This window comes from Myotis davidii, unplaced genomic scaffold (genome assembly GCF_000327345.1).
Source record: "Myotis davidii unplaced genomic scaffold, ASM32734v1 scaffold545, whole genome shotgun sequence".
In the NCBI taxonomy this organism is placed as follows: Eukaryota; Metazoa; Chordata; class Mammalia; order Chiroptera; family Vespertilionidae; genus Myotis; species Myotis davidii.
This window is the reverse complement of record NW_006296634.1, coordinates 1,670,042-1,693,588: the sequence shown is the minus strand read 5'-3', so window position 1 is coordinate 1,693,588 and position 23,547 is coordinate 1,670,042. Positions and strand designations below refer to the sequence as shown.

The window sequence follows — 23,547 nt, the reverse complement described above, 5'->3', positions numbered from 1 at the left end:
GGCCAAAGAGCTGCATCTGGCTCACGAGCCGCAGTTTACCAACCACTGGTTTAGAATACTAGGGAGCATTCAGCAAATCATGAATGTATTTGCATTGGCTGATCCCATAAGGATGGTGGTTTGAAATTTAAAGTGATAAAGACTGTTTGAATTTCATTTGAATTGTATTTGATAAATGTTTTCCATGGAAATGCAATTTACTTTCTCATTCATTTACTCTGCTTACACATGGAAGTTTTGGTTGCTTTTTAAATTTTTTCACTTTTAAAGATGCAGGTGGTTCTAATTGGTTTATTACATTGCTTTACCATATGCTCTTAGAAGCATATAACAACTGGCATTAGATACTTTGGGGCAATACACAAGAGTGGTAATTTATACTTTTTTCTTCATTATGTATCAGTGTGTCCAAAGAATTTGGTCTGATTTGGAAGACATTAAATAAAAGGATTACTGTACTAAATTTTTGTTTTTGTGTTTTATAGCAAAAATGCAAAACTGAAATTTCCCTCTTTTGAGGAAGTGGCATAGGTAGTGATGAAGTTAGATTTGATTTCTGACTCCAGTGCCCACTAGCTGTGTGGCCTCAGGCAAGTCACTTAATACTTCTGTGCCTCAGTTTCCTCATTAATTAATGATTTAAATATATATTGATTTAAATAAATATATATATTGATATAAATAAGCTGCCTCATGCACGCCCCCTACTGGGGATGTGAACCTGCAACTCAGGTACATACCCTTGACTGGAATCGAACCTGGGACCCTTCAGTCCGCAGGCTGATGCTCTATCCACTGAGCCAAACCGTTTAGGGCAATGGTGATTTAAAAAAAAAAAAAAGCTGACATTTAGTTAAACGTCAAGCACTCAGAATATTTCCTGTTATGTAGTAAGTCCTACATTAATATTATCTCCTATGTGTGCATAAGATTGCACCAATAAAGATATCCAGAGCAAAGGGTATGCAGGACGGGCCCTGCTGTGCATTGCAGACTGAAGTATAAGCTTATGCATCCTTTTTTGGAGAGTGCCCACTGGCTTGGTTCCTAGATGGCAATTAGGTACCAAACATCTACTTTAAACGTGTATGCCTTTGATTTAGTAATCCTGTTGCTAGAGACTTTCCCCAGGGACATTTACACAAATGTTTGCCAAAATATCTGTACTAGGATGTTCACTTCAACCAAAAGGTGTAAGAGAAGGCTGGGTAAGTGACTTATGGCCCTTCCATCTATTTAATAGGGACTGCACAGCCATTAAAATAGATGAGTTAGATCTGTAAAGATAGACTTAAAAAGGTTTTCAGGTGAAATAAAGACATAATAGTGTCCGTAATAAATAGACTGTTGTATGTATGTGACTTTTTTCCTTGTTAGAAGCACCTACAAAAAAGACTGTAATGAACAATAAGAGCCTTTAATGGGGTACAGATTGGTGTGTCTACTCATAATGGGCCCAGGCTAAGTTTCCTGGGAATTTACTTAAAGCTTAAGTAATTTCTGGTTAGTGTGGGTACTCCAACCCTCCCATGTTTGCACATGTCCAATGGCACCAGTGTGGAGGGCAGGGTTGATGCTGTGTCCTGGGTGTGTGGTGGCCTCAGCTGGCTGGGGTTTTCCTAAGCACAGCTGTTTGGTGAGGGTAGAGAATATGACTTTAGTTGGCTTCCTGAAACACAGGCTTCCTTTGTCGCTAAAGAATGGCAAACCCTTTCCTGGTTTGCATTCATCGGGATGAAAGGCAGTATAAATTCAAGGTCTAAATTGATTTTTAAAAACATAGCTGTCTAGATGAAGGTTAGCGAATCCTTGGTGGAAGTTGGGCCACTTTGTTTAGTGCACAAAAAGAATCATGCTGCGTTGATTCTAAGATGTGCTCCCCCACCCCCATGTATTAACAATCCTGAAACAGGGATGAGTCTTAAAAATCAGTGATATGAGAAAACATTGGTTTATAATTTAGTTAGTGTCATCTTAACTTTTTCTTTTCTTTCCTTATTGATATAAGGTACAAGTGTAAAATTATTAGATTCAGTTAAAAAAACACCACAGCAGTTTTTAACACAAGGTCTACTTAGTGCGGTGGACAGGTGCAGTACCATTCTGTTTAGTTAAAATGAGTATGTAGAGAGTTTGTATGTAAGTGATGCTTCTGATGGACTCCAAATCCATTTATTCTTGTAATATCCCCCCTAAAGTTTATGTAAAAGGTTTAATGTTTTCTCTTTGAATAGTACCCCGAACAAGTCTAATTTTTAATTCAGTAGACGTTAAATTATGGTCATCTTAGCTGTATTGTGGTCATTCATTTTTCCCTTTTGTAATAGGAGTTATTACTGTATTCTGGGTTTTCTTGGAAATTTTTAAAATTTTATTAATATTTGAAGGTGTTTAAAGCAACTTTTAGGTTCACAGCAAAGTTAAAAGGTAGAGATTTCCCATCTAATACCTGCTTCCACACATGCTCAGCCTTTCCCATTTTCAGCATCCCCACCGCAGCGGCATATCTGTTAAAATTGAATAACCCAAAGTCCATAATGTGCATTATTATTCACTCTTGGTGGTTTACATTACACGGTTTTGAACAAATGGACCATCACTATAGTATCAGATAAAATATTCCCTCCCCTAAAAAAAAAAAAAAAAAATCTCTGTGCTCTGTCTATTCACCCCTCCTCTCTCCGACCTGATTTTTTTTTTTTTACTATCTCCATAGTTTTGCCTTTTCCAGCATGTCATATAGTAGGAATCATATAGCATGTAGCCTTTTCAGACTCTTTCTTCACTTAGTAATATTCATTTACGATTGATAATTATTTTTTATTTTTTTAAAATATATTTTATTGATTTTTTACAGAGAGGAAGGGAGAGGGATAGAGTTAGAAACATTGATAAGAGAGAAACATCGATCAGCTGCCTCCTGCACACTCCCCACTGGGTATGAGCCTGCAACTAAGGTACATGCCCTTGACTGGAATCAAACCTGGGACCTTTCAGTCCCCAGGCCGATGCTCTATCCACTGAGCCAAACCGGCCAGGGCTGATAATTATTGTTTTTATATGCGCTTTAAATTTTTTTTAATTAAAAAAAAATCTTTGTTGAATGTAATATTCCCCCCCCCTCCCATTCACCCCTTGTAGCCCATCCCCACCCCATTATTTCTTTTTAGTGCTAAATAATATTCCATTGTTTAGATGTACCACAGTTAATCTGTTCACCCATTTGAAGGACATCTTGGTTGCTTTCAAGTTTTGGCAATTATGAATAAAGCTGCTAGAAACATCTATGTGCAGGTTTTTATGTGGATGTAAGTTTTCATTGTCTTGGGATAAATTCCAAGGAATGTGATTGCTGGATCATATGATAATAGTTTAGTTTTGTAGCAAAGATGTTTTTACCAGATTTCCTTTCAATTGTAATTGTTCACATCATTATTTCTTTCTTGTGAATTTTTTTCCCATCCTAATCCCATTATACTTATGGTTTTAGAACATAGAGATCCTGTCTGCAGTCTCTTGGGAACTACAGAAAGGAGGGTGTTGGTTCTTGGGGCCGACGGGAGATCCTGAAGCCCAGAGGCGGGTGTCTGGTGGCTGTTCTCTGTGATACTGCTGAGTACTTGTGATGAAAGGAAATAGCCTATCATGACCACTTCCTTGTTTTGGGTACTTAAGAGGTGAAGTGTGTTGTTATATATAATGTGACTACATTAGCAGAGGCTGTGAAACAAGGGTATTGGCTTTGGAAGTGGGTTAAATCAGGAACTAGTCCTAGATAATGACATGTCAAAGCATAAGGTAGCCAGGGCTGGCAGAGAACTAACCAGATGTGCTTTTTAAACAGATTGCATTTCTACTAATTATTCTGGTCTTCCAGAACTGGGACCATTAGTCTTTCACCTGTTGTGGCAGGTACTGTCTTGGCTTAATAGAGTGGGCATGTCTTTGACTCTGTTTCTACGAGTTCTTACATGTTTTGAAGACAGTTTCTTTCCAAGCAGGAAGGAAATGGTCAGGTAATAACCTAGGAACTTCCTGTGTGTCCCTTGCCCACCCACCCCATGGAGTGTGGGCAGCCCTGTCATTCTGGCTGACTGGTCCCTGGGTGAGAGCTTTCCCTTTCCCATTCTGGGCCTGCACCTACAGACTGACCTTCCACGTCTACAGTTGCGTAGCGCCCCAAATTTATTACTCTCTGCTCTTGAACGTTTGGGTTGTCCCCATTTTGCTATTATCAATGAGGCTGAAGTGAATGCCTTACTCTGAGGTTTCCAGGATCTAGTGTCAAGCTTTATTGTTTTCAGGAAAAATAGTTTTGGTGTGTCTTCCAATTCCAGCTCTGTCACTGGTAGGAGCCACTTTTGGGCTTCACAGAATTCAAGGATTTCCACAAATACCACAGCAGACCCACCTTCAGCCTGTAGGGTTAGGAAATGTTCCCTCCGTGCGCTCCCTCAGGAAGGCTTCCCGTGCTGACCGCACCTGCTCCTCCTGGCTGTGCTGACGGCCACTGGCATCTGCTGGAAGGAGGGGTGAGGCACTGGGAGGTAGCCTTACAGGGAACCTTTTCTTCTAATTTAGACTTTGGGATATATGTAAGGTCAGTGAGATTATTTAAGGGCAAGAGAAGTTCTTGAGGTTTCTGTTGTCTGAATCACCTGCTGGACGTACAGAACTACTGTGCCTTACAGATGGGCCTTTCTCTCTTTTTTAAACCTGGAATAAAGATTGTTATTCTCAGAGGTGATTATAGGTTGAGTTTCAGTGGGACAGTTAATCCAGCAGTTAATCTTTTCTCTTCAGTGCAGTAATGCATGTAAAAGCTTTTGGCGCTGTGGCTGGCACAAAGTGAGCTCTCAGTGAATGGTACATGCCAACTAACAGTTATTGTCCCCTTTTCAGCACAGGGAATACAGTCAGTGTTGTAATAACTATGTATGGTGTCAGGTGGGTACTAGACATATTTGGGGTGATCACTTTGTAAGTTATATAAATGTCTAATCACTGTTGTACACCTGAAACTAATATGTATTATGTAACAACTATAATTGAAAAAAAATTTCAAGGCAAAAAAAAAAAATTGTCCCCTTCTTTTGAAAGGACTTTTCCCTCATTCCACTTTTGCTTGTTCCTCAGAGAATCACATATTGGAAGATGTGAACAAATGTGTCATTGCTCTCCAAGAGAAAGATGTGGACGGGCTAGACCGCACAGCCGGTGCAATCCGAGGCCGGGCAGCCCGGGTCATTCATGTAGTCACCTCAGAGATGGACAACTATGAGCCAGGGGTCTACACAGAGAAGGTGCTGGAAGCTACCAAGCTTCTCTCCAACACAGGTATGGGAACTCCCTGCCTTACTGGTGCTCCCCACACAGCCCGGGTGGGCTAGGCCAGGCCCTGTGGGTGGGAAGTAGGAGACCAGGACTCGGGCCTTAAGTGTTCTGGGTGGACACTAGACTTGTGAGAACTTGGTCAACCAAATTAAGGCTGCACACACGTTTCCTTCATGTGGGTCCCATGATTAATGAGGGGAATAATACTTTTTTTTATCCTCGCCCGAGGATATGTTTTTTTAAAATTGATTTTAGAGAGAGAGGAAGGGAAACATCGATTTGTTACCTCCCATACACGCCCCGTCCAAGGATCAAACCTGCAAACTAGGTATGAGTTGTGACTGGGAATCGAACCTGCATCCTTTTGGTGTGAGGGATGAAGCTCCAACCAACTTAACCACCCAGCCAGGGCTGAGGAAATAATTCTGAAAGCACTGTTTAAGATTAATTTTGGAGTTAAGTCTTCTGTTAGTGAATAAATACTAATTTAAGGAGGGTCCCATTCTTAAGGCCTCAAATTAATCTTACTTTAATGTTCTCAACCATCGAAATCCTTTATTGTAAAATCTGGTCAGAGACAAAGAGGATGATTCGATTCTTGGTTGAAATATTGTAAAATATGGCATTTAATTTATTTCAGCCATAAATCTCACATAGGTAAAAGTGGAAGCTCTTCATCAGACACCTTGCCTCTTTTTGAGTGAGGTAGATTCAGGGAGGGCTATAGAATGATGTCTGCTGGGCCTCTTTTCTCTGCAGTTATGCCGCGTTTTACTGAGCAAGTAGAAGCGGCCGTGGAAGCCCTCAGCTCGGACCCCGCCCAGCCCATGGATGAGAATGAGTTTATCGATGCCTCCCGCCTGGTGTACGATGGCATCCGGGACATCAGGAAAGCGGTGTTGATGATAAGAGTGAGTAACTGCATTTCGGATGTTTTAATAGCTTGTTCTTATCATTTGCTAACCTTGAGAACAATGCATCATTCTGGAACTCAGCAGATGTATTGGCAATATATTAAAACCATGAATCTAAAAGCTGTTAGAATGAGATATATTTAATTACATTGTCTAAAATGACTTTTAGTTGCAAGTTAGAGCCCAAACTCGGACTGAGAACAGGAGCTAGTATGAGTTGCTCCTGATGATTTTAGAGCACACAATCCCCACAAATAGGTTTCCATTTGCCTTAGAGGGAAACTATAGAAAATAACGGCTTTTTAGTTAATTTCAGAGTAGGGAGTATTCCTTATTACAGGTTGAAGTTATTCTTCACATGGAGCTCTCCCCTCCCCCCCTCCCTTTTGAAGGGGTGGCAGGCAGGATGCTAGAACCCCAGTTCAGGGTGAGGGTGAGCGACTGTGGCAGACCCTGGTCATGTTCCCTGGCTCAGGGCCCCCATGTGGCCCATCGTCTCTGAGAGCAGCAGTTCTCACCATCTGAAAGTCCAGCCCCTCTGGGTTGGCATAAACCAGGTTTTGAGAAGCTCCAACCCCTCTGTAATGTACCTCCAGGGTGCCTGGTTCTCGCAGCTGCCTTTCCCATAGCAGTCATCCTTCACATGCTGTTCTGAGCATAAGTGTGTAGCCATCCTCAGCCCCTGTCCGCAGCATAGGTGGCTGCTTTGCTGTCGATCTAGCTGGATCAGAGGAGCTTCATTCACAGCTTCATGGTTTGCTAGTCAGACCTCAAGGTAGGCAGGGATCTGTCTCACTTTTTACCCCCTCAGCCTGACAGCTACAGAGCCTAGCTGGACTGTCACCTGGAAAGAGACCATTTCTAAAGGCAGTTGCATTAGGCTGGATCCATTTTATATACAGTGTAAGACTGTACTGCTCTGAGGTGAGGAGGAAAAGAACTGTTCAGAGGTGGCCTGGTTGACTGTTCCTGCAGACCCCAGGTCACCCGACATGTTGGGGTGGGCTGGGAGCTTGTGGAGCCTTTTGCTTTCTTCAGTCCTGCTGCTGCTAAAGAAGAACCCATATTATGCAGAGGCCACATCTCAGTGGTGTGAAGGGATCCCCGGATCACATACACCAGGGCCAGTGAACACAGCCCTATTTCTCCAGAAGCCTTTCCATGATGACAGACACCTAGAAACAGTAAAAGAAACCTTAATGATGAAGGAGTCTAATGCCTTTGGGGATTTGAGTGGCTGAAACCGCATACCTCCAGGAGGTGCTTGTGAATTCCAGAGTCCTTTCTGAGGAAGCAAGTAGGGTTGTGGGAAACCACATCTTAGGGGCAGGCAGCCGGCTTGGCTTCCTCTTCCAGCTCTGGAAGGATAAAACGGGAAATAGTGACGTCGTGTTTTGCGCTCCCAACTCAGAGACACTCCGGGATCTTGTGTTATGTGCTCTTGGTGTCTCAGGTACCTCTGCTCTTCTCATCTCTTCCCACTGAGGGAGAGGCCTGGCCCTTGCACATGTACATGGCGGTTTCAGGTGCTTCTCACACATCCTCTCATTTGAGCCTCACAGCAAATCTTGGGGCTGGGCTTGGATCAGGTCCTGGGGCAGATGAGGGCCTGCCCTCCTGTCACAGGCAGCTGTTCTGCCTCCTGCCCCCTTACTGATGACTTCCAGATGACATTATGTTTCAAGTCAGCAGCTAATCATGTGAGGCTGGAGGCTGTGCAAAATAAGAATTTTATTTCATAATTAAAGCAGAACTAGGACCATTAATTAGTTCCTTTGGTATTTAAACCTTACCTGCCACATTCTCTCTTTTCCTTTTATCAGAGGAAAAAATACATAAAAATCACTATTTTTACCCCTCAAAGCAGCCTTTGGTACCCTAAGAGAAGGCCCAGTATTACTTAATACATTTAATGTTCTTCTTGTCATAAAGTGGGAAAGTTAAGAAACTGCCTAATATTTTGTAAAATACCTCTATTTTTAAATTAAAATACCTTTTCTACCCTGGAAAGTTCTCATCTTTGTCTTTAAATGCAGCTGTGGGAGAAGTACATTAAGAAGTATAAATCTTATGTCAAAGGGAGTCTTGACTCAGGGGTGGGAACTGAAGCCCTAACCCCCAGAAAGAAATCCCTTGGCCCTTTGGCAAGTGTGGTGTGGTACCCTGGCCAACTGTTTGTTGGATGAGCCACCCACAGGTGCACCTGTGAGGCAAGGTCTCAAACGAATACCGAGTGCTTTTAGCTGTTACCACATCTGTTTAGAATACTGCACATGGAAATCCTGGGTGTCCCTACAGCAGGCAGGGTGTGGACTGAGTGGCTCGAGACAGCGGGGGCCTGCGTTTTATCTGGCTCATATTCTTTCTTGATGGCAGACTCCTGAGGAGTTGGATGACTCTGACTTCGAGACAGAAGACTTCGATGTCCGCAGCAGGACAAGCGTCCAGACAGAAGATGACCAGTTGATAGCTGGCCAGAGTGCCCGGGTAAGGAATCAGTTAAACTTGTTTTGGCCCTTGCCAGTTTGGCTTAGTGGATAGTGTGTCAGCCTGCACATAAAAGGGTTGCAGGCCCAATCCCCAGCTGGGGTGTGTGTGTGAGGCAAGCAATCAATGTGTCTCTCAAAAAAAAAAAATACAAACTTGTTCTGCAGAACTTCCCTGTCCCTCTCAGGTCTTAGCTTTTCTTTTCCAGGAAAATACTCTATTTTGAGAACCCAATTTTTTCTCTTTTCTTCTGGCCATAGGACTGAAGTTGTGGCACCTGCTAGTCAATTGTAGGTTTCTCCAAAGTGTCTCCTCAGCTGTGCCCTGGGGCTTTGGTTTATGACAATCCTGCATCAGGAGAGCCTGAGGATCTAATCAACACAATGGTGGTTAAAAAGATTGTGGTCTTTGCCCATGTCAGTTACACTGAAATATTTATTTATGGGTTAAATAAAATAACAGTGGTACATTCAAGAGAATCAGTCAGAACTTTTGCATCCATTTGAGTCCTTAAATCTTCCATCAGTAGCATTTTTGTTTGGGGAGGATGCCTAGAAATATTTCTAAGGAGTCCTTTTTCACTTCTCAGATATTTTAAACAGCGAGCACATCCCTGCTTTAGGCCCCACTTTGTCATGAGCACTTTGGGGAGAGCCCAGGTGCTACTTTGGTAAGGTGTCAATACTACTGAGCTATACAAAGTGTATATACTTCAGCAGGTTCTCTGCCTGCCTTCTTTAAAATTTACATTCTAAAGGCACTTCCAGTTCACCTTGAAAAGTTAAAGATACAATGCGGCCACAGGAAATGCTTGGGAAAGCGCCACCAGCATTGGCCCTTCTCTCATCTGTGCTCTCACAGGAGACAGAGGATGAAACTTTTGCAGAACTCAATTAAGCAGGCTCTGTTCCTGGGCCAGTGTGATCCCAAAGTGTCCACATTAGCCTTGTACCCCTTATACTCTTGTTTTCCTCCACATTAAAATTTGTTCTTAAAAGTGGGTTGGGAATGGCCCTTCAGGCAAAATGAAACCTATTAAAGCATTATCCTATCTGTGTCATAGACTGCTCGGTGGAAATGCTTTTGGCTAATGTACTGAGAAAGTCACATTCTTTCCATGTAAGAGCTTTCTGTGCTTCTGATGTTAGGCAATCATGGCTCAGCTTCCCCAAGAGCAAAAAGCAAAGATTGCAGAACAGGTGGCCAGCTTCCAGGAAGAAAAGAGCAAGCTGGATGCTGAAGTGTCCAAGTGGGACGACAGTGGTAACGACATCATCGTGCTGGCCAAGCAGATGTGCATGATCATGATGGAGATGACCGACTTCACCCGGTGAGCCGTGCCCGGCCCACAGCCGCAGAGGCAGCCGTTTTCTCTTTTCTACTCACTGCCAACTACAAAGGGCTTCACGTACAATGATCCTTGTTCTTTTTTCAGAGGGAAGGGACCGCTCAAAAACACATCAGATGTGATCAGTGCTGCCAAGAAAATTGCAGAGGCAGGATCCAGGATGGATAAGCTTGGCCGCACCATCGCAGACCATGTAAGTAACAGACCTAACATGTGGGTCTCAGGCAGCCCAGCCTGGTCCATTCCTGAGGCAGCAATAACAATAATTTATAACAATAATTTTCAGGGGACACAACATTCATCTCAAAAATTGTTCTGAACTTGCCAACCAGCATAGAGTGTTAAGAATTTCTGAATAATTCTTTGATAATTCTTGAGAGGACATACCTGGAGGTGTGTCTAATACACACGTCCCCAGGAGAATCTGTTATTCAGGACAGACACACCTCCAGGTAACAGATTCTCCTGGGGACGTGTGTATTCCGAGTTCTCTTCAGAACTTGAGCTCTGGGCAGGCACTGCTTCCAAGCCTACCACGCTGACCCCAGGTGTGCGAGTGCCTCTTCTCGTGGATTTGCTTCTTAGAAGCAGCAGGATAATGTGTCCTCAGCGCTGTGGGTTCTCGACTACCCAGCTTTCATAAACCCTTTATTCCCTGCAGTGATACATCAGAAAATGTGGTTCCTACCTCCTGGAGAGTTGAGATTTTCCTTTGATGTTCCAAGACTTATTTACTGGAGATGCTGTTTCTCAGTTACAGTTCTCTGCAGTCTAAGCCCTTCCCCTGAGGTATCAAGCCTCTCACCCTGCATCTGGGCTGAGGGACAGCAGTGCCTCACCGCTCAAGTCAAAGATTCAGAAGTCATCCTAACCCCTCCTTCCCACAATCCAGTGCTAGTGCTATCCTTCTACTGGCCACCATCTAGTCTTGTCCCCTCTTCCAGAGCCAGCTCAGGCCGCCCTCCACAGCTTTCCCTCTCTCTTCTCCACGCCATCCTCCATACAGCTGCTAGTGCAGGCTTCCTACACGCTCATCTAAAGTGCATGTCTTGATAGGGCTCTGCTGTGTTCCGTAAGATTCTTAAATTCAAAATTTCCAGCATGGTCTACAGGTTTGTCTGTGCCCAGTCTCCCAGAGGGACATGTTTGCTATAAATACCTGAGAGGTGCTCTGTATGTCTTTCTCTGGGTAAAGCTTCCTGAGCTTTGGCAGCAAGACAGGAATTGGGCAGCGGCTGCCCTTTAATTTCCCGGTGGCTGGTCAAGACCTCACGGTCTCCCACTGCTTGTTCTCTTGCTTTGATTCACTCATCCTCCATCTTCGCCTGAAGCGAACCTCTCCTTTCACCAGGTTGCAGTGTGTATCATAATTGAGCAGAAGAGCTGTTGGGATGGTTGTTAGCAAGCTCAGAGCACTCTGCTGAGGCTTTTTTCACCTTTAGGGGCTCGGGCCCAAGCAGAGGGCAGCCTAGAGCCAAACTGCCCCAGGTAATCGGGTAACTCACCTCTCAGGCCCTTTGCTCCAGCAGGGAGAGGGGAAGCCTCTCGGTGTCACACACAGATTTAGAAACAGCCCCGGGGGTAGGTGTGGTGAGACCAGGCCTGGGTGCTCTGCTAACTTACCCTCCCCTCAGTGCCCAGACTCGGCCTGCAAGCAGGACCTGCTGGCCTACCTGCAGCGCATCGCCCTCTACTGCCACCAACTCAACATCTGCAGCAAAGTCAAGGCCGAGGTGCAGAACCTTGGTGGGGAGCTCGTTGTCTCTGGGGTAAGTTTCATCTGTGAAAAGAAGTGGGTGGTGGGAATAGTCGGGCCTTTGTCCACATACACTCCTTACCTGGGAAGGTGAGTCCAGGGCTGGCTGCACCTCAGTGGCAGGCATATTTTAATGTTTTGCTTCCCCCCCACAGAAGAATTGAGCCTGTTCAAAAATTGCAAAGATGATATAGCAAGGCTTTCTCAAATCTCCTTTACCGCTCCAAGCGCTTCAGTATTATCCACCCCTCCTTGTCTCTTTACCGTGTCACCTGGGGTAGGGCGAAGAGGTGATCTCCTCAGTGTGCTGGGCTCTATTAATTCCCCAGAATTTCCTTTCAAAGAAATTGGCACCATTTGGTCACCTGCTACAAGTCAATGCCCCAGGCCATGGATGACTCAGGCCTCCCTCTCCAGCTTGTTTGAGGGGTGAGGGGAAGGTGACGATGCCTTACATTCTTGTTACTGTTCCCTTTATTTCTTCAGAAGATCTGAAATAGGCCTTTTCAGGGTATTTGGATAAGAGCAGCCAATTAAATGGGCCTGTGGCCCACCCCTGAAGGGAAGGAGGAGGGGGCTCCCTCCTCACCCAACCCTGGGGCTAAACGTCAGGCCTGTGCTCCTCACCGCCCCATGTTTGTGGCTCTTAGGTGGACAGCGCCATGTCCCTGATCCAGGCTGCCAAGAACTTGATGAACGCTGTGGTGCAGACAGTGAAGGCCTCCTATGTGGCCTCCACCAAGTACCAGAAGTCGCAGGGTATGGCTTCCCTCAACCTCCCGGCTGTGTCATGGAAGATGAAGGCACCTGAGAAAAAGCCCTTGGTGAAGAGAGAGAAACAGGATGAGACACAGACCAAGATTAAACGGGCGTCTCAGAAGAAGCATGTGAACCCTGTGCAGGCCCTCAGCGAGTTCAGAGCCATGGACAGCATCTAAGGCTGCCCTCGCCAGCTGCCCCCCCCCAACCCCCCCATCGGGGCTCTTAAGATCAGTCGCTGTTCTTCACTCAAATGTATTTGCTAAATAGAGCACTGACGTTAGATTCCACCGGGAAATAGGCAGATGTTAAACCTGGCCAGGTGGTGAATTTTGCAAGGACATACTTGTGTTTAAGTCAGTCACAAATACTTTTAGAATTCAGGAGCATATTTCTAGCTGTATTTTTTTATAAGCTTAAATAAAAATCCCATAACCAAAGAGAATCCCATATTAACTTGTTAGTGACATTCTTGACCAAGTTGTGTGGCATTAGGGTCTGAGAAAAGGAGAGATCTGACTCACCCTTATTTCAGGGAGGGGTCTTCCACCAGCCCAGGGTCTGGGCAGGTTGGCTGGTATTAAATGCCAAAGATGACCAGGGCAAGCAAACTGGGTGTCTTAGTAAGTGGTCCCCAGAGAGGAAATGTTTCTAGAAAGGTCCTGAGAGGGACAAACCACATGAAACTCAGTAAAACAATGTATCATGCCGAACACTGATTACTCTCTTTACGACGTGAAATGAGAATTGTCATGCATGGTTACAGTCACTAATGTGCTTTGCTGCAGGACATAATAAAAAGTTGCTTATTTTTTTCCTCAGGCTAGAATGTTATGATGCCATAATCAGAACTTGCTTGTTTCCCTTTGTTCAGCTCCAAGTGCAGATACATCACTGGGATCACTTCTAATGCAGCGTTTCCTGCCTTGGGCTTACTACAGTAGCCTAACAAAGTAGCATTTGCTTAGGCAATAATTTAGACATTACCTTATTTGTGATTAATATAGCGATTACTATAGCTACAAGGTATAATTTTACTATTTAAATTTCATGAATTCAAATGTTTTTTACACTAACTTTTCCCAATAAAGTCCACCTTGAAACCAAGCCCAAGAAGTTAAAGTCGTTTTTCTTTGCCTCCAGCAGTCACGTTTTACATGAAACAGCTCCCGTGTCTGCCCCCAGTGTCCCAACAAGGAGACGCTACCTGTGGCTCCTCGGGAACTCAAGTGTTCACCCTTCACGGGGAAGGTCAAACCTTGGAAGTGTCCTTAAAGTCTCCATGGGTATATCAGCTTATAACCACACCAGGATAACAGCTGCCTCCAAAATAGCCCTCCGAACGCCATTTCCCTTCCCAGCAAAGCTCCTTAGAGAGAGGTGTGGAGTGTCCCCTCTCACTTCCATTCTCTCTGCCATTCCGGCCCCTCCTCTACTACCGTCCCCCTTACGGGAGCTGTCGGCATTACCAGACTAATTGGCTCTTTCCTCATCTTACCAGTCTCACCGTACAAGTGCCCAGGTGAATGGCCCCGCTCTCAGAAGTTCCTCACTTGCCTTCCAGAACACTCCATTCTGATTTTGTCTTCCTTCACCGCAGTTTCCTAGTCATTAAAAGCTGTGCTTCCCTGGGCTCAATACCCAGGTCTCTTTGGCTCTACTCACTCTTCCAAACTTAACCAGACTGCTGGCTTTATGTACAATCCAAATTCTGCCTTCTTCTGTATCCTGACTTACAACTGCCTGCCTCCTGAACTCTCCACATATATGTCTTAATATCTCATACTCAATCTGTCCGAATTCTTATCTTTAAAATGTATGGTGGGTCCAACCACCCATTTACTTTCACCTGGTCATCATTTTAGTTACCTATTGCTGTGTAACGAACTGCCCCAAAACTTCGCAGCTAAAACAACAAACATTTATTACCTCAGTTTCTGAAGGCCAGGAATCCAGGAACAGCTCTGTGGGAGGTCCTGACTTGGTCTCGCGTGAGGCTCAGTCTCTCTCCGAAGGCCAGATGGGCTGGGGAGCTGCTTCCAGACTCCCTCCTGGCTGCCGGCAGGCGGCCTCGGTTCCGTGCCCTGTGGTCTCCCACAGAGCAGCTTCTGATGTGCTCACTGGCTCCCCTCAAATGAGTCATCCAGGAGAACAACCAGATGGGAGTCGTGGTTTTTTTAAAACCTGATCTCAAAGGTAATATGACCAGCACTGCCCTGGCCAGTGTTGATAAGTGGTTTGAGCACAGGGTTGCGGGTTCACTCCCCGCCCTAGGTTGGGCATATGGGGGAGGCAACCAGTCAATGTGTCTCTCACATCAATGTTTCTGTCTTTTTCTCCCCCTACCTCCCTTCCATTCTCTGAAAAGCAAGCAAAAAAATATCCTCAGGTGAGGATTAACACACAACATCCACATATATATGACCATCACTGCCATTATATTCTGTTGATCACACAGACCACCCCTGGTACCCTGTGGGAGGGGGACACCACCAGGAGGCCAAAGCCAGGAGGTGGACTTCCAGTCACCTGAACCCAGGCCACTGCAGTAACGTCCCCACTGGGCTTGATTGTTCCCCACACCCTACTCCCCAGGGCAGCCATAATCGATATGCAAATTGTCCCCTCAACTGGGAGTTCGACCACGAGGCGGGGCCAGCCAACCACCTGCGGCCAGTGGCCCCTCTTCCTTGCCCGGCTGGCCCTGATTGGCCCCGATCAGGCGGGCCAGCAGGACCCCGCCAGTGCGCCGGGCCTCTCGTAATCCCTATAAAACAAGTCAGATTGTGTCATTCTCTCAGCTCCAACCAGCAAAAGTTTCTATCTCCCAGTAAAAGCCAAAGTCTTAAATGATGGTTTGGCCCTCTAGCCTCTCTTCTCTCCCTTCTTTGTCACTTGCCCTTTGCACTTGTGGTTCCACTGCCTGGAACACTCCCCAGAGATACACATGTGCTTTAAGGTCTTCAGGTGTGTCTTCACAAATCACCTTACCCAAAAGACCTTCGAAAAATCCTACCATGCCCTCTCTTTATAGCACTGAACTTGACGTTTACAAGCCCATCTGTTTCTCTTGTAAGTTTTGCAGGAAGAGGGATCTTGATTTTGTTCATCACCGACTCTCCAAAGCCCAGGACAAGGACTGAATCTCGAACTCCCATGGGGCTGGGCCCAGAGGCTTTGGCCTCCCTACACTTCCCCCCCCTCCCCCCCGACTCAGGGTCCATGACGACACTCGGGAGCGTTCTCATGGCTTTTGTTGCCATCAGTTGGTCACATTTCAAAATTGTCTTCCAGGCTTGAGCCCAGATCCCTGTCTGTCCTCAGCTGCTTCACCTGATCTGCTGGAAGCCCTACAGCCCAGTAGCCCAGCAGCCCCCAGTCCACCTCCTCTCAACCCATCCCCTTCAGCAGAGGCCCAGGCCCCACCCCTCAGTGTTGCAAAGGTTCCTAAACTGGCCTACGTCAGCCCCAGCATCCATTATCCATCCTCTCCCTGCAGCAAATGCATCTTCCGGAAACACCTCCAAGGAGTAAAGCCTCTCATGACGCCCTCTAGGCTGCCCCCTGCCCTGTGCCCACTGAGCCCCTAGAAGTGGCTCCTGACCCTGTGCTCCCCCCGTGAGCCCATTACTTGATGTCCAGGTCAGCACCTTTCCCTTATCACACCAAATATAAAGCCATTACATACTTAGACTAACTTCTGGTTAACAGTACCTCCTTTAAGCAGTATCTGAAATCATGTTTGATGGGCTGGTTACATTTTTTCTAATATACATCAAAATAACATTTTGATAAGTGTTCATGTATTTCCTAAAATCATCCAAGTACCACCTCTGCAAACACTGGCCCGCAGCTGCCACTGCTGCCTGGCCCTGGGCATGGCACCAGCCCTCACAGCCTGACCTGAATTCTTTTGAGGAACAAACAGGATTGGTCTTGCTCACCCTATCCGGCAAAGGGTCTCCCCTACATGCTTGAGAAATAGTTGTTGAACCATTCAAACCATTTATTGATTTAAACCAAAAGGTACTAGAAGGCAAAAAGGAGGCAACTGAGGAGGCACCCCCCAGACATCCGGAAATCCTCCATCTTCTCAGACAACAGCCTGAAGCAGGACGGCCTCACTGTATCCTGCCCTTTTGCTGCCCAACAGGGCTGACCCACCCTCACTGACACCTCCATATGCCACGGCGTCTCACCAGCCTGGCACTGGGTGTGCCACTCCTCTCACCTGCTCTCCTACCTGCACACAGGACCGCGGAGCCAGCTCGCTGGCAGCATCTGCCTGCTGGCCCTGTACCACCTCCCGCGACTCCTGGGTAGCTACCTCCAGGCCCTTCCTCACCTCTGCTGTCTTAATTCGCACAGCTTTCAACCCCCACCCAGGCCAGGGTCACTCCACTCAAAGAAGAGAGGAGGACTTCACCCACACCCCCATTTCATCTTTACAACCTGTGAGGTGTCAGTGCTACCACCACCCCTCAATCTCTACACCCAAGTCACATAGCTGGCAAGCAGCCAATACCCGCTTCCAGCTTCAAGATCCAGTTCCTCCAAAACCCCCAGGTTCTGGAGTTCCAGAGGGCAGTGCAGGGGCCTGTGCCCGCTCCATTCTCCTCTCCCCCCGCCACCTTCTTCAAGCTGGGAACTCCCTCATGCTCCCTCCCACCACATCTGCCCCATCCCTGCTCCGGGTTCTCAGGACTATGACTGTTAAGATGCAGGAACTCTGCAGGTCCCTGGCTAAGGCACCCCCTGGCTTGTCACTGGATCCAGGCCTGGTCAAGGATTTTGCCCCACAATCTTCCCTCTATTTCCTGCCTTGACAAGTTTGCCTTCCTCCTGGATCTTTCTCAGCAGCATACAAAACACGTTCTAATACAGTGGTCGCCATCCGGTGGTCCGCAGACCACTGGTGGTCCGTGAGGTCCAAAAGGTTGGTGACCACTGTTGTCATGGGCCCCATAGTTTTTTTAAAAAAACCAAAGACAATACAAAAAGCTTCCCTTGAGTCCATGTCGCCCCCCCGCCCCCCACCCCCGTCCCTTACACAGACGCCTAAGTTGAGTGTTTAGACCATGTCTCCACTTCCCTCCTCTGCTCTCCCAGCTACACCTTCTGTCCAGTCCCTTCTAAGTAGCATGTGAAGTCGGTGCCCGCCCCCCACCCGCTCCTCGTCAAACCTCTAGATTTCCACTATCACAATCAATATGCAAATTTTCCCCTCAACTGGGAGTTTGACCAGGAGGCGGGGCCAGCCAAACACCTGCGGCCAGTGGCCCCTCTTCCTTGCCGGGCTGGCCCTGATTGGCCCCGATCAGGCGGGCCAGCAGGACCCGCCTTCACCAATCCCTGCTCCTCATCTCCTTGGTCTCCTCCTGACCTCTAAGGCTGAGGTGGTCCAGGCATCAGGCGCTGGTCCTCTTCTCCCGGTCCCTCGGCGGTGGTGTGTGGGTAAATGGGTCATAACCAGCTCTCCAGGGCAGAGTCGGGAGGGGATGGATGTGTAGAGGTAAGTTTATATACATTTTACTCCTGTAACAGGGTTGTGGCACACAATTCACAAATAATAACAAAATACACAATGCTCTTTACTGCAACTTCCATATGGCCAACTGATTCTCACCAGGCATCACTGATTTTTGTTGAAATCCTGCATCCATAGCCAACTGACAGTTGTAATTGACAAAGGAGCCTGGGTCTGACAGGAATGCTGGTTGATACTTTGTTTACCTTAAGGAGTAAGAGGAAAGTGAAAAAACAAAAACATCTGTGGGAGTTTCACTTGTTCATCAGTGAATGACTTCTTTGCTAAATCATATAACTGTCAAATACTCTAAGACAATTTCTTCAGATTTTTGTGCTGATAGATGACACTTTAATCAGCATTATTAACATTTTAAAAACGTTTTCTTCACCACTTTAAGACTTGATTTGTAGCGTTTCCCAGTGTCCATGGTATAAATTCTCCCACATCAGATTTCCAGCCACGAAGGCGGCATCTGGAAGGGGGCGTGGGAGCACAGGTGCCCACTGTGGAGCATGTCTGCACCACCCGGATGCGACAGACACGTCCTCTCTGGAGCATAGATAATGGTTGACTGTAAGTAATTAGGAAAGTTGAATAATAATTACCTTTAAAATTTTTTAAGTTTACACACAGTAAAATTTATACTTTTTAAGGGACAATTCTGTGAGTTTTGACAAATACATAGAGTTGTGTGATCACCACCACATTCACGGTGTAGAGCAGTTCTAGCACCAATGTAGTGGAACTGTCTCCCATTCTAAGTCTTGGCAAAAACCTTCCTTTATAATTTTGCCTTTTCCAGATGTCCTGGAGAGGGAATTATACAATATGTAGCCTTTTGAGTCTGCCTTCTTTCTATCAGCATAATGCCTTTGAGATGTGCACAGGTAGCTGTGTGCAGCCGTTCACTCATTCCCACCGTGGAGCAGGGCTGCGCTGTGCAGATGGGCCACGGTTTGTCTACCCACTCTCCAGTGAGGGACATTTAGTTTCTAGGTCGTTTTATTTTTACAAGTAAAGCTGACATAGATTTTCCTTTATCTTGCGTAAACACCTAGGAGTGAGATTGTGTTGCAAGGTATATGTTTGTTGAATTTTATCTGAAACTACCGAACTTTTTCCCATAGTGGCTGCATCATTTTGCATTCCCAGCAACATTGCTCTGCATCCTCGTCAGCACATGATATTGTCAGGTTTTTGGTTTGTTTAGGCTTTTAAATTTTTTTCAGCCATTTTGGTGGGTGTGTAGTAGTGCCTTGTGGTGTTACTTTGCATTTCCCTAACTAATGATGCTGAGCATACTTTCATGTGCTTATCCGTCATCTACATTTCTTTGGTGAAATGATTTCAAATCTTTTGCCTTTTTAAAATTGGATTGACTATTACTGATGAGTTTTGAGTATTCTTTATATATTCTGAATATAAGTCCTTTGTCAGATATGTGAGTTGCAAATATTTTCTCCCTACCTGTAACTTGCCTTTTGTTATTTTCTTTCACAGAAGTTTTAACATAGTGAATTTTATCATCTTTTTTTCTTAATGAATTATGCTTTTGGATGTTGTATCTAAGAACTCTTTGGCTAATTCAAGGCCACAAAGATTTCTTCTAAAAGTTTTATAATTTTTCATTTAGGTCTGATTAGAGTTCAATGTCCGTTGTGTGTTTTTGATGTATTATTCAATTGTTGTGGGAGACAGCAATTTCCGGGTGTTTATCTATGCCGCCATCTTAGTTTCTCTATTCTGGCTATTAATCCTTTGTCAGATATGTGATTTGTAAATATTTTCTCCCTACCTGTAACTTGCCTTTTGTTATTTTCTTTCACAGAAGTTTTAACATAGTGAATTTTATCATCTTTTTTTCTTAATGAATTATGCTTTTGGATGTTGTATCTAAGAACTCTTTGGCTAATTCAAGGCCACAAAGATTTCTTCTAAAAGTTTTATAATTTTTCATTTAGGTCTGATTAGAGTTCAATTTTGTATAACATGACAGATATAGGTCAAGGTTTGTTTTTTAAAATATGGCTTTCCAGTTGTTGCACCACCACTTACTAAAAAGATGATCCTTTCTCCACTGAAGTGTCTTTGCGCCTTTGTCAAAAATCAACTAAATATATTTGTATGGGTCTATTTCTGAACTCTCTATTGTGATTCATTGATCTGTGTGTCTATCCTTTAGGCAGTGTCTTGATTACTATAGTCTTTGTAGCAAGTCTTAAAATCAGCAAGTGTGATTCTCCAACTTTTTTCTTTTTCAAGATTGGTTTAGCTACTTCAATTCCTTTGGATTTCCATAGAAGTTTTCAAATCAGACTCTTGATATCTAAAAAGTTTCTGTTGGAATTGCATTGACTCTATAGGTCAATTCTGGAGGGACTGCCTGATTGATATCTTAACAACATTGAGTCTTCCAACCCAGGAACTCAGTATGTCTCTCCATTTATTTATATCTTTTTTTCTTTCATCAGTGTTTTGTACTTTTCAGCATTAAAATCCTTCCCATACATTGTTAGACTTACATGTATTTCATCTGTTCTAATGCTGTTATAAGTGATATTGTTTTTAAATTTTCATTTCAATATTTTATTGTTTACATATAGAAATACAATTGATTTTTGTATATTGACCTTACATTTTGTGACCCTGATAAACTCATTGCTAGTTGGGCATTTTTTGTACATTTCACGGGATTTTCTATATTCGAAATCATGTTATCCTTCAATAGAGACAGTTTTATTTCTTCTTTTTCAACCTGAATGCCTTTTATTTCATTTTCTTGCCTTAGGGAACTGCCCAGGACTTCTGGTACAATATTGAAAAGGAGGGTGAGTGGGCATTCTTACCTTGCTCCCAGTCTTAGGGAAAAAGAAGTCAGTCTTTTGACCATTAAGTTTGATGCTTGTTGTAGGTTTTTATGTGGTTTCCCTTCATCAGGTTAAGGAGGCTCCCTTCTATTCCTAATTTGCTGAGAGTTTTTATTATAAATGGATAATGAATTTTTTTCAAATGATTTTTCTGCATTTATTGAGATGACTGTTTCTTTCTTCCATCTATTAATATGGGAATTGAGCTGAACTAGCCTTGCATTCCCAAGATAAGCCCCATTTGGGGATGTTCTGGAATGCTTTTATATACAGAGGTGGGCAAAAGTAGGTTTACAGTTGTATTGTGACCTTCGAGTTAATAAAGCTACTGTAATAATTGTAACATCTTTTCCCATATGAACAACCGTAAGCCTACATTTGCTCACCCCTGTTGCCACATTTAATTTGCTATTAATTCTGTTGAGTTTTGCATGGAGGATTTCGGTAGGAACCTTAGAAAAACCTGAAGTCCTCCCTACAGCTTCCAAGATCTCTTCTCTCCAATACCTCCTGTCCTCATTCTTATGAGGGGTATTGTTCCATAGAGTTTTTTTCTTTTAATATCTTTGTCTGGTATTAGCATCAGAGTAATGCTGGCCCCATGAAATGGGCTTGGGAGTATTTTCTTCTATTTTTAGGAAGAGACTATATAGAATTGGTATTATTTGGGAGAATTTGCCAATGAAACCTTCTGGGTTTGGAGTTTTCTTTGGGAGAAGGTTGTACACTATGAATTCAATTTCTTCAACAGATACAGGAATATACAGGATATCTATTCTTGAGTGAATTTTGGTAGCTTGTGTTTGTGAAGGCAGAATAATGGTTCCTCAAAGATATCTACAACCTACTCCCTGGAAACTGTGAATATGTGATGTGACACGGCAAAGGAGAATTAAGGTTGCACATCAGCTAATTAAAAAAAAAATTATTCTGGATTATCCAGTGGCCCAGTGTTATCACAAGGGGCCTTAATGTGGAAAAGGTCGGCAGAAGAGTCCATCAGAGTGATGTCGTAAGAGAACTGTACTTGTTTTTTGCTGGCTTTGAAGGAGGAAGGGTCCACAAGCCAAGGAATGCAGGCAGCTTCAAGGAGCCGGAAGAGGCAAGGAAATGGATCCTATTGGAGCTGACAGGGAGGAACGCAATCCTATTGGTGGCTTTGATTTCTATATTGTGAAACTGACAGATTTATGACCTATAAAACTATAAGGTAATTTGTGTTATTCTGAGGCATTTAAGCTCATTCTCATTTGTTACAGCAGCAATAGAAAACTAATGCAGTGTTTTTCAAGGAAATGGTCCATCATTTCTTCTAAGTTGCCTGATTTATGGACTTCAGAGTTGTTTGTAGCATTCACTTATTATCCTCTTAAGTGAATATAGTGATATCCCCTCTTTAAGTCCTGATATTGGTAATTTATGTCTTCTTTTTTCAAAGAACCATATTTTCATTTCATTGATTTCCTCTAGTTATTCTGCCTTCAATTTTATTGGTTTCTCTGCTCTTATCTTTATTATTTCCTTTTCTTATTCTTTCTTTGGGTTTAATTTGCTCTTCCTACTAATTTTTAAAAATTATCTTTGCATTTTTAATATATTAATTGTAAGTTTACACAATTTGATTTTTATTTTTTAACTAATTTTTTAAAAATATGTCTTTATTGATTTTAGAGAGAGAGGAAGGGAGTGGGAGAAAGAAAAACTTCAATGTGAGAGAGAAATATCGATCAACTGACCAGGGACCAAACCCACAACCTGGGCATGTGCCCGGACCGAAAACCAAACCAGCAACCTTTCAGTGCACAGGATGGTGCCCAACCGAGACACACGGGCCGGGCTGATTTTTAATAATGGCTGTTGAACAAGTAGCTCGCAATGTTTCCACAACCCACATGGCGTACAGGCTGCTATGAGCCGGCTCCAGCACACTCTGCCTCCACGTTTGTCTTCACACATGACCTCTTCCTCCCTAGCTCCAGACTTTCTCCAGCTGCCTATTCAACATCTCCACTTGAATGTCCAACTGAAATCTCAATAAACCTACATCTAAAATAATGTCTACAATAATGCCTCAATCTTTTCTCCTCTACCCTTCTCTCTTCCCTCTTCTGGAACCAGTATCTCCAGGGGCCCACGTGCTCAGGACCCTGAGTGAAGCTTCATCCGTGACCTCCTTTCCTCACACACCACAAGCAGTGTATCAGCTCCTCTCAGCTCCATCTTTAAAATGTATCTGGAGTCTGAGCACATGGCACTGCCTTCTCTATCACCATCACCCTGGTTCAAACCTCATCAACTCTCACCACGGTTCTGCAGTAGATCCTGCACTGGGCTTCTGCTTCTGTCCTTGCCCCTTTGTTGTCTCTTGTTACCACAGCAACAGTGATCCTGTTATAATGTCAGTCATGCTGAGTCTCTCCATGGCTCCCATCTCAAAGAGAAAACTCTCACCTTACTATAACTGCTGAGATTTGACCTCCCTTGTTGCTTACTCTTCTCCTTGCCACTGAATCTTGCTTTTCTTCCACCTCCTACCATGTTCCTGCCTGAGG

General features: G+C 44.4%; 1 protein-coding gene across 1 annotated transcript in view; it reads left to right on the top strand.

Annotated features, from left to right (window-relative positions):
• The window catches only part of CTNNA1 (catenin alpha 1), a 140,533-nt gene extending 126,828 nt beyond the window's left edge, over positions 1-13,705 (top strand). The window contains exons 12-18 of the mRNA XM_015569636.1: positions 5,137-5,337; positions 6,094-6,245; positions 8,625-8,735; positions 9,884-10,065; positions 10,171-10,276; positions 11,718-11,852; positions 12,490-13,705. Of these exons, the coding sequence (XP_015425122.1) occupies positions 5,137-5,337; positions 6,094-6,245; positions 8,625-8,735; positions 9,884-10,065; positions 10,171-10,276; positions 11,718-11,852; positions 12,490-12,777 (1,175 nt within the window). The 3' untranslated portion in view covers positions 12,778-13,705. The remainder of the gene's footprint in view (positions 1-5,136; positions 5,338-6,093; positions 6,246-8,624; positions 8,736-9,883; positions 10,066-10,170; positions 10,277-11,717; positions 11,853-12,489) is intronic.
• The last annotated feature ends 9,842 nt before the right edge of the window (positions 13,706-23,547 follow it).